This window comes from Xyrauchen texanus, chromosome 27 (genome assembly GCF_025860055.1).
Source record: "Xyrauchen texanus isolate HMW12.3.18 chromosome 27, RBS_HiC_50CHRs, whole genome shotgun sequence".
Lineage (NCBI taxonomy): Eukaryota > Metazoa > Chordata > Actinopteri > Cypriniformes > Catostomidae > Xyrauchen > Xyrauchen texanus.
In genome coordinates this window covers 29417679-29435741 of record NC_068302.1, presented here as the reverse complement: position 1 = coordinate 29435741, position 18063 = coordinate 29417679, and the positions used below count along the sequence as shown (strand labels likewise).

The 18063-nt window shown below is 38.8% G+C and overlaps 2 protein-coding genes across 3 annotated transcripts in view; both read right to left on the bottom strand.

Moving 5' to 3' along the window:
• Window positions 1-457: 457 nt before the first annotated feature.
• On the bottom strand, window positions 458-9018 carry plin3 (perilipin 3). The gene is made up of 8 exons (XM_052093663.1): window positions 8918-9018; window positions 4055-4121; window positions 3707-3902; window positions 3044-3126; window positions 2509-2740; window positions 1361-1719; window positions 1018-1236; window positions 458-921 (listed from the first exon to the last, which is right to left on the bottom strand). The coding sequence occupies exons 2-8, from the start codon at window positions 4118-4120 to the stop codon at window positions 793-795; spliced, it is 1284 nt and encodes a 427-aa protein (XP_051949623.1). The 5' UTR covers window position 4121; window positions 8918-9018; the 3' UTR covers window positions 458-792.
• An 883-nt stretch (window positions 9019-9901) lies between these two features.
• Window positions 9902-18063, bottom strand: part of LOC127621137 (ral guanine nucleotide dissociation stimulator-like 1) — a 50102-nt gene continuing 41940 nt past the window's right edge. Inside the window, exons 8-18 of one of the 2 annotated variants that reach the window (XM_052094616.1) lie at window positions 17875-17978; window positions 17530-17614; window positions 17277-17366; window positions 16848-16934; window positions 16444-16476; window positions 16237-16358; window positions 16039-16128; window positions 15318-15498; window positions 14983-15228; window positions 12283-12397; window positions 9902-12045 (exon numbers count right to left, since the gene is read on the bottom strand). In XM_052094616.1, the coding sequence (XP_051950576.1) occupies window positions 11858-12045; window positions 12283-12397; window positions 14983-15228; window positions 15318-15498; window positions 16039-16128; window positions 16237-16358; window positions 16444-16476; window positions 16848-16934; window positions 17277-17366; window positions 17530-17614; window positions 17875-17978 (1341 nt within the window). In that variant the 3' untranslated portion in view covers window positions 9902-11857. The remainder of the gene's footprint in view (window positions 12046-12282; window positions 12398-14982; window positions 15229-15317; window positions 15499-16038; window positions 16129-16236; window positions 16359-16443; window positions 16477-16847; window positions 16935-17276; window positions 17367-17529; window positions 17615-17874; window positions 17979-18063) is intronic. The other variant, XM_052094617.1, reaches the window with a different exon arrangement.

Below are 18063 nucleotides of genomic sequence, written 5' to 3'. Positions count from 1 at the left end.
AGTAACTGTATATGGTTGAAAGGCAATAAAAGGCAGAGCTGAGATATTCTTCTTAAAATCTTAGTTTGTGTTCCAGGGAAGAGAGAAAGTCATACACATCTGAGATGGCATGAGGGGGAGTGAATGATAAGGAAATGTTAATTTAAACTAATCCTTCAAGTCTATTTTCCTCCAACTTTTTACTGGAATATGTATGCTTTCATTTCATTGTAATAGCTTCCTACTTCATTCCCTTTCTGGAAAGTATTCAGTCTTGACATGCTTATAATAATTGCACTCACATATTAGATGTAGAGTGTATTCATTCATTCATACAGTATATACAACTAATATAAAATATTATCAGTGTTTATTTTGTTTTATATATGACCAATTATATAGCTCTCTGTAGAATCCTTAATTTGTGCCAACACAAAGTAATACAACAAAATAAGTAAAAACAAAAAAATACTTTAGTCAAACTTATTTTATTTCTGCATTTTATTTAGCAATTTAGGCAAACACAAGCAATCTCATAACTTTTTATGATAAAAAAAAAAAAATCATTCAGTACAAAATCAGGGATAATGAAGTACTGTGTTTTCTTTCATTCAGTTAAGTCATCTTCGATAGACATGTATTAGTGCATCAGCACATCCAATACTCTAGGTTTAAAATACTGACATTGATGAACTAATAATTTGTATTTTTATGTGCATTAAATAGAAAGTTTTTATGTGCCTTTTGAAATGGAGATAATTACAATATGACCATTTGCAGCATATATTAATCTCTTTCATCACAACATGACTTTTATTTAGGCTGTGTGCCATTTTCAGATTCCCCTTTCTCTGTTATCTGAGGTGCAAAAGGCCCAACCAACCAATTGAGTGGCGTGTTATGAAGGAGATACTCTACGACTCCATCCAAAGATTGTCGTACCTGTTGAAAAAGTAAGATATACAATTGTCATTACAATAGACCAGTTTAATAACTGTATAGTGCACAACAATTGGCATACTCTCAAGAAGACTATACCTGGGTTATCTGCTGGCGTGTCTGCTGTAGGAGGAAAGGAGTGAGTGTTCTGGTGCTGGCCAGAGATACCTGGAGTTCTTCAGCTGTATGTCGAGCATTGAGAAGCTGTTCCTGCACAGTGCCTGGGAGCCCCTGTACACTGGACACAACCCCTGAACACGCTACCTTCAGCTGGTCACTTAGACCTCGAACCATTGACAGGGTTCTCCCCTCCAGCTGCTATGGGGAGAAAACGACACATAAGACAAACATTTTATCATGAAGAACCGGTGTTTGAGAGCAAACTTTTGTAATGCACTGCAAGTAAAAGTCCAAAAACTACAAATACAATAAACATCTATACCTCTCCCTGGTCTTGTGCAATATCCACCTCTTCCTCCCTTGTTCCTTCTTCCTCCAGTTCCTTGGGTTGCCCTTCCTTCCATTCTTTCCATCGCTGAATTAAGTGCTCTGGAGCGCCTCCTAGCTGCTGGTTGGCACTGGCTAAGGTAGCCCGGGCAGTTTCAAGCAAGTCTAAAGTGCTGGTGATTTGAGTCACAGCCACATGTGTGGCATCTCTGGCTTTGTGGGCCCTAATGAGGGATTGCTCAAGTGCCCTCTCCCGAACATTGGCAGACAACTTACCCAGGCGGACAAAGTAGCTGGGGTTAGAAGTTACAATGAACCCTTCCTCTTCACCAGGTCTTGGTTCAGCCAGGGCAGCTGTTGGCAGAACATACAATAATGAGGTCTTTACCAACACCTTGAAATAGTACATTGTTTGCTTCATGTAACTGTGTGTAAACAACCTAACTCGCATTTTGTTGAAACCAAATAAGCTTAAAGGGATTGTTCAAACAAAGATAAATCTGTCACCATTTATCACCCTCGTGTTGTTATAAACACAGTTGACTTTATTCCTTGGAACACAAATGGAGGTATCTAGCAGAATGTTAGCCTCAATCACCCTTCATTCATTATATGGAAAAAAGATGCAATGAAAGTGAATGGAGATGGAGGCCAGTATTTTTCACCCATCTCCTTTTGTGTTTCACAGAGGAACAAAAGTCTTACAGGTTGGGAACACCATAGGATGAGTGAATATGACAAAATGTTTCATTTTGAGTGAACTATCCCTTAAAAGGCACATAGCTCTTAACTTAACTTAACTTAAACTTACGCAAACATGTTTCATATTAACAAACACTAAGATTGAGTGTGTTATTAAATCGCATTAGTGGGTAATAATGCAATAATAGGACTTGAAGTGAAATGGGCCCTTAATGCCGCAATCGCTATTGCTTCTTTTAGCATGCTGTTGCCAGAACTGAAACAGAAAAATCTTTCAAGCAAGAATCTGTTGCTTGTATTTTTTATTGTGACCATGTGTAATCAAACACAAAGTTAATTTAAGAAAAGATTAGGATTTTAAAAACCTATAGTTTTCATAATTTTCAATTTTATTACTTCATTGTGATTACATTGATAGGTCTAAAACACAACTACACTCACCAAGTTCCTTCTCACTGAGTGGAAGGTTTTGGTCCACCCAGTCTTCAGAATGGGTGAGAGCCTTATTTACTCCATTACTGACCATCTGACCCACACGGGACCCCATGACGGTGTTTATGCCTCCAGTCACGGCCATACGTGTCTTCTCCACACCCCCCCACATAGCCCCCATCACAGCATCCTTTGCTCCTGATACAGACTGGTACACCATGCCCACAGTGTCTGAAACCAACTGCAATGGAGAAATTTGCAGTCAATTGATATCCCTTTAGTAAATTAACTAACAAATAAGTCTTACAGTTTACAGATGGAAGAAGAGGCATTTCATAGCAAACAAATGTTTTTTTTAAATGTTTTTTCCTATGTAAACATACACTGGTTGGTAGTCTTTGACCATTGAGGTGTATCTTGCTGTTTTTTTTTTTTTAGAATCTCCCTTTCAGATGCCGTCACAAGTAATTTTTTCGTTGCCCTGCATTTAGCTTTTTTTTAATGCAAGAATGTCTGAATGGCCCTTGAAACTGTAAAGCATTACCTTGTCTGCTGGTTGTTGTAAAATGGGAAGTTTTTCTTCTACCTTGTCCAGCCCTCTCATGGCATATTCATTTACCACAGAGACTGCAAAAGAGAATGAAAAAAAAAAAAACACTATCAACAGGTAAAACTTTGTCAATACTAAAAATATGCATGGATAATAATGCAGTAAGAATAAATGAGCAAAAAAAAAAAAATTATACCAACAGGAATATTTCACCTAAATTACCAATTCTCTCATTCTTTTGATCACCCTGTCAAGTTACAAAATAGACAAAAAGCACAGAAACTGAGGAATAGGTTGTGAGGAAAAGGTTATAAGTTGTTAGTGAATAACAACTTAAATTTGCAGTCTCACACAAAGCTTGTATGACTAAAGACATTGAATCTAGCACATGAATAGTATGGACCATTTTGACGGTGTTTTTTTGTCCTTTTTTAACTTGAAAGCCCCTGGTCACTGTATGCTATTGTTGTTGGAAAAAAGCAAAGTGGACATTAATGAACATTATATCTTCTCCTTGTGTGTTCCACAGAAGAAAGAAATTCATATGGGTTTGGAATGACATGAGGGTGAACAAATAATGAAAGAATTTTCATTTTTGGCGAAATATCCCTTTAAGGCATAAAATACATTAACTGCATCTAGGCTTAAGATACTTACTCTGCGGTTCCAGCCGGTCTAGTATGGGTTTGGAACCTGTTGTAGCAGCAGCACCTAGAGTGCGCACCCCACTCTCTGCCACCTCCATTACACCTTTCAGGAGTGGCACACTGTCTTTAGTAGTGCTGTAGGCATTATACACCACACCACATGCTGAACTCACGAGCGGCAGATTACCTACTCTGGATACTACACTCTGAAACACAAGAATCAAAGCTTGGTGTACTGTTCATGTTTCATGAATGAGGCCCTGTGGTTTTTCTACATAAAAAAAGTTCTGATTGGAAAAGAATTTAAAAAAAAAATGATTCCCATGTATAGCTGAGTGTTAAAAAACACGTAACTGACCTGTTGCTCCTGGCTAGACTGTGATGTCTCTGTGTCCATCCCAACTTTGTTCTCGTTATCTGCCATTCTGTAGGAGATACTGCAGTATTTAACAGAACCATCTCAAAAATACAAAGCCACAGTCACCAATAAAACACACAGCCTGGCCACAAATACATCAGGTGACCTTTTCTAGGCCCATTTACAGAGAGAAAAAAATAAAAATACAAAAATATGATACATTGCACTTTAGATTCAAAGATACCCACATGACAATGAGCCAATGAGTGAAGACCACAGAAAAGTAGATTAACGTCTGTACAACAGAAGACGCAATGAAAAATCCTTTGTTGGCCCTGGAATAACATTCCTATCAAACATTCACAGGCAAACTCTACCCCTAACCCATAACCTACACAAATTAAAGAAATCATAGGTTGATAATAATGTTCTTTAAGAGCCAAACCCTTGCCCTAACCCTAATGTAAATCTAATCATTACCCGTACCCAAAAACATCTCTACAAACACGTCCTACTCAGATAAGTCCAGTGATGGGTAAGTTACTCAAACTCAAATCCACCAAAGTACTAATTACTTTAAAATTGTAATCAGATTACTTTACTGGTTACTTTATGGAAAAGGTTATAATTGTACAAATATCTTTACCTTTAAATTACTTTGTTATATATTTGTATATATATATAAAAAAAAATAAAAAAAAAGTGGTTAGTTTTTCTGCCCAACAAATTCAAAATAACGTCTTTATTTGCTCCTTGTTAATGTGAACAAGGCAGCCTTCAGTTTTTTTACTCCGAAATTTAAAAGCTCACCATACACACATACAGTGGACTAATTGCATAAAATTGGTCTCTTTTTACAGAAAATCCCCTCTAGCTTCATAAGCTTGGAATTATGGTTCTGTTTGCTCTCTCACATTCCTGAGAATGAGAGCTTTTATTTGATATATGACTTGTGTATTTAAGGGCTATGTGAAAGACTTTTATTTTCATATGCATATTTCTACGTCGTCACCTCTAGGTGGTGCTCATCTGCGACACAAAGTTTTTAAGGCTTTATTTTGTAATTAATGCAAGATAAATGCAAAAGTGATGGTATTCTCTGAAACATTCAGTTTCTAAGCTTTCAACTGATTCCACATACTGTATGCCTGACTTCTGTATCCAGGGACTTTAATGTTTTAAGCATAAACCTATTTTGCATCCTTTGGACCCGCCGGTGGGGTTTTAACTTCATTGCAAGACAGTAACTTTAATCTTATGTACTCACACTTTTGAAGCTCATTACTGAGATCATTTTTTTATTTATTTAATACATACAATCACATTTGCTGTGATTAATCACTTTATTTTAGAAAGAATAGTAGTTTGCAACAACTTTCGCGTTAGCTGGATACAATACCGGAAGATTGTTAGGCCCCTCAGATGTTACCGGAAATACGTAAACTACGTTCCATGCATAGATTACATACCAGCACAGCATATGAAAATCTCCCTGTGTCTCAGTCAGCTCCCTATGTCATGAATTAGTATCTCGTGAACATGAATTCGGCACTGATAAGGGTACTGATTAGGGATGGGCGGATCGATACTGAAGTATCGATACTTCCGATACTGATGCGGTATCAAGAATTTCGATCCTCACATAAAAATATTGATTCTGAAGTTGTTGTTTTTTTAAACTAGTGATCTTATTATTTAGATTACGTGAATATTAATGATCCGCTCATCTTGATGCACAGAAATGCTAAAATACACTAGCAGTCAGACAGCGCTCACTCTTTCAGTCATAGCACTCTTTCAAAGAGAGAGCAGTGCTTTGACGCAGCTTGGCCGGCGGCGGCGTATGCACGACCGGCGAGAGCTGAGGTGGATCTGCAGGGCTTCGAGGGATGAGAAGCTCTGGCTTTCCATCCGGTGGTGGAGGGTGGGCACAGATGGTTGGCCACAGCCTCCTCGAGGGGCGGAGTTCCCTCGTAGCCACTTTCTCTTGCGCCGTCCACTGAGGAGAGCGAGGAAGAAAAAGAAGGCTTCAGGCGAGCAGAGTGCGGGGCTTTCCACGACTCTGTGAGTTCGTCATGCACTTCGGGGAAGATAGGAGAAGGTCTCTGTCGAGGGGCCTGCCGGCGCCCCTGCAGGAACCACTCGTCCAGCCGGCTGCGGGCGGGTTCTTCCGGAGAAGACCAGTCGAGCCCGAGGTCTTCTACGGCTTTGGACAGGATGCGGACGATCTCAGAGTCCATGCTGGTGCCCGTGTCCGCTGATGTCGATGGCGTGGGGTCGAAACTCGAGCCTGGCCAGTCGCCGGATGCAGCGTCAATAGAGAGGCTGTCATCCTTTTCATCGTCGTCCCCTGACGCGCCGAACGAGACGAAACCCACCGCTCTGCTGGAGGGGTGCTGGTCCGTCTTCATGAAATGGACTGGCGGCGGGGAGATCTCAGGCAGCGGTGAAGCACGCGGGGACTGGGCCGGCGTGACGTCACCGAAGTCTATGTGCTCTGGCAGCCTATGTGCTCTGGCAGCTTCTTGCGCGGCTCGAACGGAGGGGGTGGCAGCACGGTGGAAGCAGGCTCGATTGCGGCGAAAGCGGCAAAGCGAGCGCGCAGCTTGGCGAGGCCCAGGGAGTCACATTCGGGGCATCCGCCCTGAATGAGAGCAGCTTCTGCGTGGTCCGGTCCCAGGCAGCGAGTGCAAATGATGTGACGATCCCCATCAGGAAGAGGGCCTCTGCACGAGGCGCAGGCTGAAGGCATTTGCAACAACGCCTTGAAAAATTGCTCTTTTACTAATCAAAAGCGTCGCAGGGGCGAGCGCTTGCAGTAAAGGATATAGCGTTGCACGCCGGATGGCGTAGCAGAAGGCTTTCAAAGGCGGCTGAAGATGCCGGCGTCCTCTTAGCGGTCCTGCTGTAGGCTTTTCGACGGCGGGTGAAAGACTCCAACAATCCGGAGAATCCAGCGAAGAGGAGGTCTTTGCTGAAGGAGATTAAATCTAAAGGAACTCGCATGACGGGGTGCCCATTATATAGCCTGGCTATGCTAATTTCGGCGGGCTCCGAGCGTGCGAACGCGAGGAGTCGCGCGTTCAGAGTCGCGTTGGTCGCGCGTTCAGAGTCGCCCCGTCATTGGTTCGAGCAGTTGCCGCAGCACAGCCAATGACCGAGCTGCCTCGCTCATTACTGTCTGCTGTGCAGCTGCAATGCGTTTTACATAAAGACTTCAATATTTCTCGAGAAACGGAGTTTTCCCATAGCGTAAGCTACTTACGCAATAGGAGAGACCTCTCGATAGGGAACATTGATAATGATATTTAATCCTTGTTAATAAATGATACACATATGAAAACTACCCATGGTTTACTGTAGTAATATTGTATTAACCACGACTAGTAACCACGACTGTAGTAGCCTAACCTTTTTTTTTGGCAGTCCCAAGGTTTTAATACAATACATGGTTTAACTATAGCATTACAGTAGTATCCATATTGTAACTTGGTTTTAGTAATAGTAACATATAATAATATCTATGGTTAATTTTGTGGTTAAATATGTTGTTTATACTTATTAATTTTTAAAAAAGGTCAACAAAGCAACCTAATAATGTTCCGCTTAGGCCTATAATATATATATATATATATATATAAATGTATAATTTAAGTTACTAATTTTATCCAAAGAATTCGTAAAAAATTGAATTTATTAGAGGTATCGGTATTGGTAACGATATCGGCGATACTGGCCTAAAAGTACTAATCAGATCGAAAAGAAAATAAGTGGGATCGCCCATCCCTAGTACTGATCCACTGAGCATTGGGACACTAATGACTCAATCATGTGCGACACGTTAACAGCTCTTATGAATCAGCACCATCGCTGTATAAATTACAATATCGCTCATTTTCTGTGAAGATATTCAAACTTACATTGTTATTATAACAGATAAATGGCATAAATAAAGAAATATACCATATTGGAGTGTATTATAAACCTTCTTTTAACAACTAAAATATTTAAAAGATTAGTTCACTTTCATATGGTAATTATGAATTAAAGACATAGCAAACAAAATCTCTTATAAAGAGAAAATAAGGCTTGGACTTCATAGTTTTACACTTGTGCTCGTCATCTAACGACTTGAGATACTTCAGAAGACATGACAACATTTCCGCTAAGGGAGCAACGATGCTCCCTGGTTTTTACGATGCATTGTGGGATTTTTAGGGAGCGAACGTTTCAAATCACTGGGACAATTTGGCGATTGAGACAGCCCTAAACACGGCCCCCCCCTGATCAGTGCCCTGATTACTGAACTTGGTAGCTGATTGAGGCGCATCAACTGGCTCTTTCTAAAAAAAAAAAAAAAGAGAGGCCCCTGAATAGGTTTTAAAGTGAGGAAATCATATATTCTTTTAGGTTTTGCTACACTTGAAAGAAAGGTGGACGTTTTCCATCTAGACAGCTTTCATTTTGTAATGACGAAAGCGTTGTAAAAGGGTGTAAACTTTCACCCACTTCCTCTGATATTTTATTGTTGCGCCATTCCATGAGGAATCTGAAAGCTAGACAGAGACTGAAACGACAGACAACAAACAGCTTCATACAACAGTACTATCTTACGATATACTTACTGTAGTAATCAATACAACCTGCTTTACTGTTTCAGAAGCGCGCGTGACTTCTATGACTGCGCGTGAAAGAACAAAATCGCAAAACAGTGGAGTCAACACGTCATCGTAAACTCTCCCTCGCTCTTTGAGAAATGTAGTTAAATTAACATACAGCACTTTTATTTGCTTAAAACTCGTTTCCACATCCCACTATAGCAATTTCGCAAATGTATTAAACAGCCGTTCCCTATGAACTCACCTGATACTGATCGGCTGTCCTGCGCTGACCCTCGATGAGTTGATGTGGGAATCTCTGATCGCTGTTCAGTCAAACGCATTCAACTTGATGCAATAAAGCGCACAGTTAGGCGGAGTTTTCTGAAACAAACCAATCACCCTCTCTAAAATCTGTTATTGTGAAACTACCCACGTTAATTGTTGGCCCATTTGTATACGTTTCTCCTTTTAGCCTAATTTTACATCAGGTTTGAATATTTCCTTATTATCTCATTGTAAGGAGGGTTCCTCAATTTCAGAGGCAGATTATGCAGCATTTTAAAATCATTTAAGCTTCATTTAAATGTTTAAAGTTGTCATTTTTAATGTGTAGTTTTAATATCATTGTATGTCATTTAATGTATATTTTAATGAATTTTTACACACACACACTCTCATAGAGATAGATAGATATCTGTAAAATGCCTTCAGTGTGTAATATTCTTCATTGCCTTTTAAATTGAGGACAATATATAATCTAACAACACAAAATATATTTGTTAATTTTATTTGTACTAATCTTTCACTCCCATTGTAATTTGAATCTGCATCACATTTATCAGGGTACTGATGAAGAATCTGGGGGTTTCCAATCTGTCATTTCCAGAGACTTTGAGTTTATTTGAGGTTAAAAGGGCAAATATGACAACTTAACAAGATAAGATAGGTAATCTTATGAAGGTATGAAACCAGTGAGAAATCAGTTGAGATAATGGCAATCTGTATGTTGCTGACTTGTAACCATTAACAAACTTCACTATACTGAAATAATATCTATCAATATGAACTATTTTGCTATTGTATTTACTACTTTTGAATGTTACACAGCTAACATCAATTAACAGCAATAAGACCGATATCATGTGCATTTGTGGATCAAGACACTATTCACTATCCTGACTCGAGTCAATTGATTAAAATCAAATAATGGAAAAGATAAGAATTACATAACAAAACAGCTTGGATGAATGAATCATAGGCCTATATGGGAAGCAAACATATTCCAGTCAATTTTCAGAGTTCTTGTCAGTCTCAATTTAATTCATGAAAGGTAATATTCAATTGCAAAACATAATTTTTCATAATAATAATAATAATGTATTCACTAACTTGTAGATAGACAATTCTTTGGTAGTGAAGAAATATTCAAAATAAAGAATTAAGTAAATTCACAAGTGCTGATTGGATTTGAAAGACAAACTAATCAAAACAAACACTGCTGCCAAACTACTTTTAAAACACTACATTTTATAATTGTTGAAACTGTTAGTTTCATCAAAGTCCTGTCTTTTCTATGTAACAAATAATTGTCATTCAACTATTGTGAGTGAACAAAGCAAAGGAAAGTTTGGAACATTATCAATTTGGTGTCTATTGATGTATTGCCCAGAGTGACCCCAGGAAGTGTTAAACTAAATATAGACAGAATACTAACAAGTATTAGACACCACACTAACAGGTATTATGATATGAAGGGCATTATGTAGAGAGAAAATCTGGTTTAAGGCAGGAATTCCATAAGCCTTTCAAAACCGTTAGGTGTTAAAAAATGCCTGAGCAATGCAATTAGTTTTGGCGTAAAACATGTTTTTGTATAAATATAAGTGATATTCATCAGATGCAAAGAATGAACATGTCTCAAATGTTTGGGACATTTTTCACTTGGTGACAGGGTTACTGTGAGAGTGACTTAATGGGCTGGTTGAAAAGCTTAAGCTATACAATGAGTCTCAAGTCCTAAGAGTAATGGTGGAAATGTCAGACTTGTTTTAATGCTCACATTACAATCACACACACACACTTGTATTTCACAGTTTTTTAAACTTTTGCTTTTAGTTAACTTTCAAAATAATTTTCTTATAGATATCATGGATATTACTTCAGCTCTTACAAAAACATATGTAGAAAAAAATAAACAAAAAGAAAATTATATAATTATATAGCATTGCTAGAAGACAGAAGAGAGGAAGGCTACAACAATGGACCAAGTGCACCAATTGACTCCGCCACCCCTTAAGCAAGTGCCACTGTATCAGTGAGGAGGGCAGCTCAATCCATGTTTCAAAAGAGAAACCAATCCTATTGGTGAGATTACACATTAAAGACACAACACTGATCCTCTTCGTAGGAAAGACAATTACATAGACTTGATAAAACCAAGTAAGAACCAATCAGAATGCATATTTTCTGCATTCGTCACACAGCTCACAATATGAGAAACACAGAGATAAATGCTTAGAATAGGCAGAGAAGGTCGTGAAAACATAGGCAACATGAAATTGAGTGTCAGGCCACAGACTTCATAACACCTTGTGTTTTATCATAGGCCTATCATTCACAATACCTAGATGAAACAGTTATTTTTTTTCTTAAATTTGACCTTAACAAAGAAGCTACAATTAGAGTAATATTAAAGAAATCTAAAAGAGGGACTCTACAGATTGCTATGCCAGGATCTTAAGTGACAGCAGCCAGTCTAAGCACTTTAGGTATGCAGTCCACATTGTACACACAGTGCACAAGGGGACACAAAAAGGACACATTGACAATGACGACAACAACACAGCTCCTGTAGGTCATCTTCAATACTGATGCAATAGTTCCATCATTACCATTTAAAAAGGCAACATGGATGTCATTTAAGTTCTCCTCCCACAGCTTTTTTCCTTCTCTATCGTTCTCTGAAGAAGTTGTGTAGGCCTCTTGGCTGGGAAGAGATGTGCTCTTATGAAAATACTGACAAAAAGCAGGGTGGGGGTGGAGGCACATGCTACTATTAGAAACAAGTAAATTTCTTCAAAAAGGCAGAATGCAAGACCTTGAGATGCCAAAATCAGACAACTGTCTATAAAGCACATTTTCTAGGTCTCCACCCTCTATAGTCTTTGTACACAATACTCTCCTGTCCAAAAAACGGCAGAGGTCACAGTGTGACCTTGCTGAGCCTGTGGGACAGACTGGAGCGTTGCTGTGTGTGCGGTACAGTGGAGCTGCAACGACTGCGAAGCTGAACTGGCCTTCCCTCAGACCCACGCATACGCAACAGAAAGTCAAAGTTTGCAGAGGTGCTCATGGCGTAAAACACATTGGCATTATCAGGGATAAGCAACTCTGGAGACACAGAAAAGAGAACAGGATGTGAATTTGATGAAGAATTCCACCATAACAAGTGCAAATAGACAAAATACAAAGGCACCAAGGCTTCAAAACATGCTAGTGCTTCTCAGAAGGCATTCCATTTACTGTTAACATTCTAAAACAATCAATTAAAAAACAAAGACTAAACGCAACTGTTGACTACACATTGAGTAATGCTTTAGTGTAGGGATGAAAAGTTTTAAAGCGTACCTCTCTCCTCAGAAATCACCTGCACCAGCTCATAATCAGCAGCCTGCTCATCCTCTAGGTTGTGTTTGGCCATGGCTCGAGAGATAACTGCAGGAGTTTTGTCCTGACTAGTCAGCTGCACAAAGAGACAATAAGGGATTTTACATACAGAATCTGTGCTTCTGTAACAATTTAGTACCCATTAAAAATCTCCCTAATTTGAAACACACAGTAGTTAAGACTTATTACTAATTTATGAAGTTAATATAAGAAAGCTATTAAACTGACTACTGGAGCTCCCGAGCAGGAACATAATCTCGCAGTCTATATTAAAGTAAAAAAAAAAAATTGTGTTATACTTTTTTTTTTTTTTTCACCCCTTTTCTCCCCAATTTGGAATGCCCAATTCCCAATGCGCTCTAGGTGGCATAATGACTCCCCTCAATCTGGATGGCGGAGGATGAATCTCAGTTGCTTCCATGTCTGAGACGCCAATCCAAGCATCTTATCACAAAGCTTGTTGAGCACATTACCGTGGCAACGCTGGTGACCACGAGGAGGTTACCCCATGTGACTCTACCCTCCCTAGCAACCGGGCCAATTCGAACTTGCGACTCCAGGGATGGTAGTCAGCGGCTTTACTCGCTGAGCTACACAGGCTACTCTGTTACACTTTCTTAATGCTCTACCGAGATTTTTAACAGACTACAAATATGGCACACAGATTCCACTGATGCCAGACATTTATTGGTTCTCAGGTGTCTTGTGATTAAAAGCACCGTATTTTAAGGAATAGTTCACCCAAAAATGAAATTTCTCTCATCATTTACTCACCTTCATACCATCCCAGATTTTTATGACTTTTTCATTTGCTGAACACAAAGATTTATTTAAATAATATTTTAGCTCTGTAGGTACATTCAATGCAAGTGAATGGTGACCAGACCTTTTAAGCTCCAAAAACCACACAATGGCAGCATAAAAGTAATCCATATGACTCCAGTGGTTAAATCTATGTCTTCAGAAGTGATATATAGGTGTGATTAAAAAACAGATAAATAGTTCAATCCTGTTTTACTATAAATATCCACTTTCAGAATGTGAGTAAAAGATTGATTGTAAAAAAGGAAATCAATATTGATCTGTTTCTCATCCACACCTATTATATAGCTTCTGAAAACACACGATTTAAACACTGGAGTCATATGCATTCATTTTATGCTTCCATAATGTTTTTAAGTTTTTGTTGCTTAAAAGGTCTGGTCACCATGCACTCCTTCTAAAAATCTTTGTTTGTGTTCTGCATAAGAAAGTAAGTCATACACATCAGGGATGGCACGAGGGTGAGTAAATGATTAGATAATTTTGGGGTGAACTATTCCTTTAAGAGCTTCAGTGGAGGGAGAGATTTTTAGAGAATAATGACAAAACTCTAGGTATGTACCTTACACAATGTAGTTGTACAAATTTAGAAGGTTTTATGGACTACTTTTATTATATTTTTATGATGCTTTTTAGTAATTTTGGAGCTTGACAGACATTTCCCTTTCATTATATAGAAAAAAATTGGTCTTGCATAGTCCATCCAAAATTCACTTTTGTATTCAACAGAACAAAAAAAACAAACAGATTCAAGACACCTTAAGACATCGTTCAAGGTTTTATCTGAAGACCTTTTCTGGTTTTCTTCCTTAAAACACTTATGAGATGAACTAATTTCTTTCGCCACAGATTAAGCATCTTGCTTTAATACAATCTGAGTCTTAGTTGCTAATTCAAAAACGTCACTTCAGAACTAGTAATGAAGGATTGTGAGGCTTGTGTTGCTTTACTGGAGGACTTACTGCAGTAACAAGTTAGTGTGTTTGTGTGTGTATATATACACGAGTTAGTGTGCGAGTTTGTATTTGATGGATCAAAAGAGACAAACTGAGAAAATGGGTTCTCACTTCTGGGATTACCTTTTTTTGTTGGCGCTCTCGTCAGATGTTACATCACTTCAAAATCGCCAAGATGCATTTCGCCATAACGTTGAAATAATAAAAAAAATGTTCATCCCCACTGAGTGACTCACGAGTATGTTTGGGACTTAAATGTGTCTGTGCATATAATGTGTGTCCACGAGTGTGGGAGTGAGAGTGAGAGGGGGAGCGCAAGCGTTTTTCATACAGATATTTCAGATAATATAGAAACTCTTGTATTGATCAAGTGTATCTAGCTTTGATACAGCTCAAGCCTTCGTTGCTAATTCAAAAACGTCACGTTAGAACTAGCAATGGAGGATGCGCTGCTTTTCGGCATAGGAGTAAAATGGTAGTGCATGCGAGTGTGAGTGTGTGCGTGTATGTGCAGGGGAGACGAGGAAGCACAAGGGCTCTTTTTAACTGAAATTGAAGTAAATGTAGGATATTTTAGATATTGTTTTGACATTCTTAATTGATTTACTTTAACAAATTACTTTGTTTTAATTTGTTATTTTGTTGTGGTAGCCTATAGGGCTCTTTGAAATAACTGAAATAATTTGGCGAAGTGATACGGAACCGTTAAACGGGCAAGACCAACTACTCTTGCATTTACTTGAAAAATAACTGAACAACTTAGAATGTCTGTGAAACAATCAGAATCAAGCATTTAACAGACCCATGGTATAAATTGAAGTATAGATCAGCAAGAATGCATTAAACACATTGATAAAAGTAGAAAACTTTTGTAATCACTAACCATGATGCTCTTGTAGAGGTTACCATTGCCCTGTTCAAGGCTTACTCTGACGATGCAGGCATCCTGAGCTTGTGTGTTATAGGCAGGTGGAAAACTGGGCGAGGTAGGAGTCATGGGCGTCAACGAAACTGAGCATCGGTGCATACAGGGGGTCCCAGACAGCGTTGGGGATGCCAGAGATATGGTAGCACTGGCCGAGGAGGTGTCCATGAAGTGCAATGATGTACAGGAGGAAGACTCTGACAGCTACAGTTACCATACAAATGTATTTTTAGTCCACGTACTGTAGTGCATAAAACAGCATTATCAACTAGCAAGATTTAAGACATCTGTACCTTCTTTAGATGTGCATGTATGACATGTGTGGGTGTCATGCCCTCGCTCTCTGAAGGACTGGAGTCACTGGAAGACACACTGACTGAGTCCATGCTCTCCCCTGAGCTTCCAGTAGGGGGAGACCGTGGACTCTCTCTTACAGGAGAGTTTGCGTTTGTAGCATCTGATCCCAAGAAGAGTCTAGTGGAAAGACAACGAGACAAAAAAAGTATTTTTCTGTGAATATAACACATATAATCATTCACAAAATGACTGTAGCAATATATTAGACATCTTGGAGAGTTTTGTCCTTAGGGAGACACTTTCGCCATTGTTATGCTCACTTGTTAATAATGCACTATTCTTTGTAAAACTGCTCTGGAACAATATGTATTGTGAAAAGCACTATATAAAATTTAATTAAAGACCCCATAAAATGGCTTGACGGGTGCCGTTTTCCCTATTAAAGCAGGAATTTGAGGCGGGGCATATCGAATGGTTTGTTCCATTTTTTCAATAGCTTTTAGTTTATATCAAATCCGTGAAACGTGATTTGCTACTTGTGCTAATGCTAGTCTAAGGCTGGTGATTTTAGGGGGAGGGGACATTCTCATGCAAGAAAGCATTTGGATTGGATACAAATTTAGAACTGTAGAACAAAATAACTTTTTGATTCAGATTTTCAGATCTGATTTTTTTTGTATGGTTATCATATTTTAATCTTGGTTATAAGTTACTCACAGGCTCAGTCTCTTCACCATACTCTTACGGGGTTTTGGCGACGTTGGGCTATTGTCACCCAGTCCTTCTATCTCACATGAGAGTGCATAGCTGCAAGAAATTGGAGACTGATATTAGCTCCTTAGACTCCCAAATTAACCAGATGTGGGAAGGAAGAAAATGGGTAAAACTGTGTATAAAGTGACAAAATGTTTGTACCTCTCCTCCTCTGTGTGCTGAGGTTGACTTTTAAACCAGCGCAGAAATGTGGAGTCAGGAGTCAGACAGTAACTGTTACATGCCGACTGCAGGAGCTTAATCTGAGCGATCACCTCAAACTCCTGCGAAGAAATATAGACAAAAATAAAGGCTTGAACAGTTGTTTGACTAAGACAAAATAATGATAAAAAAAAAGTTGGTACTCACTCTGCGACGCTTTTCAAAATTAATCAGTCCTCCCTGTGAAACACAGAAAGACACTTTAGCCCAGATCCTCCTATTGCTTTTCCTCATAACAAGCTTTGACTAAAGTCTTCCAAGTTCTTGCAAAACAATTCACAAGGTCACATTGCAAACCTTGCTAACAATGAATTTTAATGATGAATTTATTAACATGTGTTGTGCTGGTGATGGAGCAAGAGAAAATGACGCTCCGACTTTCAAAAAACCCACTCCTCCCTCCAGGCAAAATCATGCCACTCTGCTCCACTCGCATACTCTGCTTCGAATGATATGACATTAATATCACAAGGGATACTGTACTTCTTCCCCATGTTCTTTTGAGCTCTCTCATTGTTGCTCTGTAAATGGGAGTGGTGAATACAGCTCACCTCCACTTGGTCAGGCAGTGCTGTATCAAGCATGGTCAGATCTGTGAGAAATGTGCCCAGATATGGGATCGTCCCCTGCATGGCACCCTGGACACCAAAAGTTATATTTAAGACTGTTTTTGTACACTTAAGATCTTTGTGAAACACAAAAGTAGATGTTAGACAGAATGTTAGTCTCACTCACCATTTACTTTCATTGTACGACAAAAAGATGCAATAGTGACTGAGGCTAACTTTCAGTCTAACATCTTTTGTGTTCCAGGAAAGAAAAAAGGTCACACAGGATTTAAACAACTACTGTATGTTTAGGGTAAGTAAATTATTACATAATTTCTGGGTGTACTATCCCTTTAACTCCCGCTCTCAAAATATGTACATATTGTAGCAATACTATGCTTACTCATATTGTAACAATACGTGCTTACGCACCATCTCTTTCTGTAATTGCAGTCTCTTTTGCGATCTTTTCTGATGGTCTTTGGCACAGCTGTCCAAGCTGGCAAATTTTGAGGTGCCCTCCTGAGGAGATCAGAGTGATCGTTAGTTTTAAATTCTAGTGAAATTAACAACACAGCCGGTTATTGAGACAAAATTGCCTCAGTGAAAAGAAAATAGCCTCAGAGCTGAGAATACAGCACATGTGTGTGTGTGTGTGTGTGTGTGTGTGTGTGAGAGATCTCACCCTCATTAGCAGTTCTCGACTTGTAAGGTAATTATTGTGGTCAGAGAAGATATCAGACAGCTCTTCAAACATCTGCATGCTGTCTCTAATATAGCAGAGTGGAACAAAAAAATAAAAGTCAGAGTATCATTACAACTCATTCCAGATAACAGTATTTATAGAATATATCCATTATATCAATATAGAATCCAATGTATATACAGTATCTAAATACTTATAACCACTATCCTTAACATAATCAGTATTATGAAAGGTATACAGTATATAAAACAAGTGTTCATATGCTGATGAGAAATAAAAGGAGTTTCTGGTTGATTCACAGGCTAGTTGATTGACAGAACTCACTTGGAAACAGAGGCCCATGCTTTTTTTAGTCTGTATAAAGGGTTGGACTGCAGCGCTGACACAATAGCTCTCAGAGACGAGAAGTTCTTACGAATCCGACACTCCTAAAAAAAATGTAAACAGGTTTAAACATTAAAGAAAATTCAGATACAAATGGACCCATTAAGACATTTCATTTGAAATAATTTG

Excerpts from the sequence above, each read along its gene's own strand:
- plin3 (XM_052093663.1), bottom strand. The coding sequence starts at position 4,120 with ATGGCAGATAACGAGAACAAAGTTGGGATGGACACAGAGACATCACAG. Across the intron at positions 1,720-2,508 it reads ACTCAGTGAGAAGGAACTTG|CTGCCCTGGCTGAACCAAGA; the intron begins GTGAGTGTAGTT and ends TTCTGCCAACAG. Across the intron at positions 922-1,017 it reads CACGCCAGCAGATAACCCAG|GTACGACAATCTTTGGATGG; the intron begins GTATAGTCTTCT and ends CTTTTTCAACAG.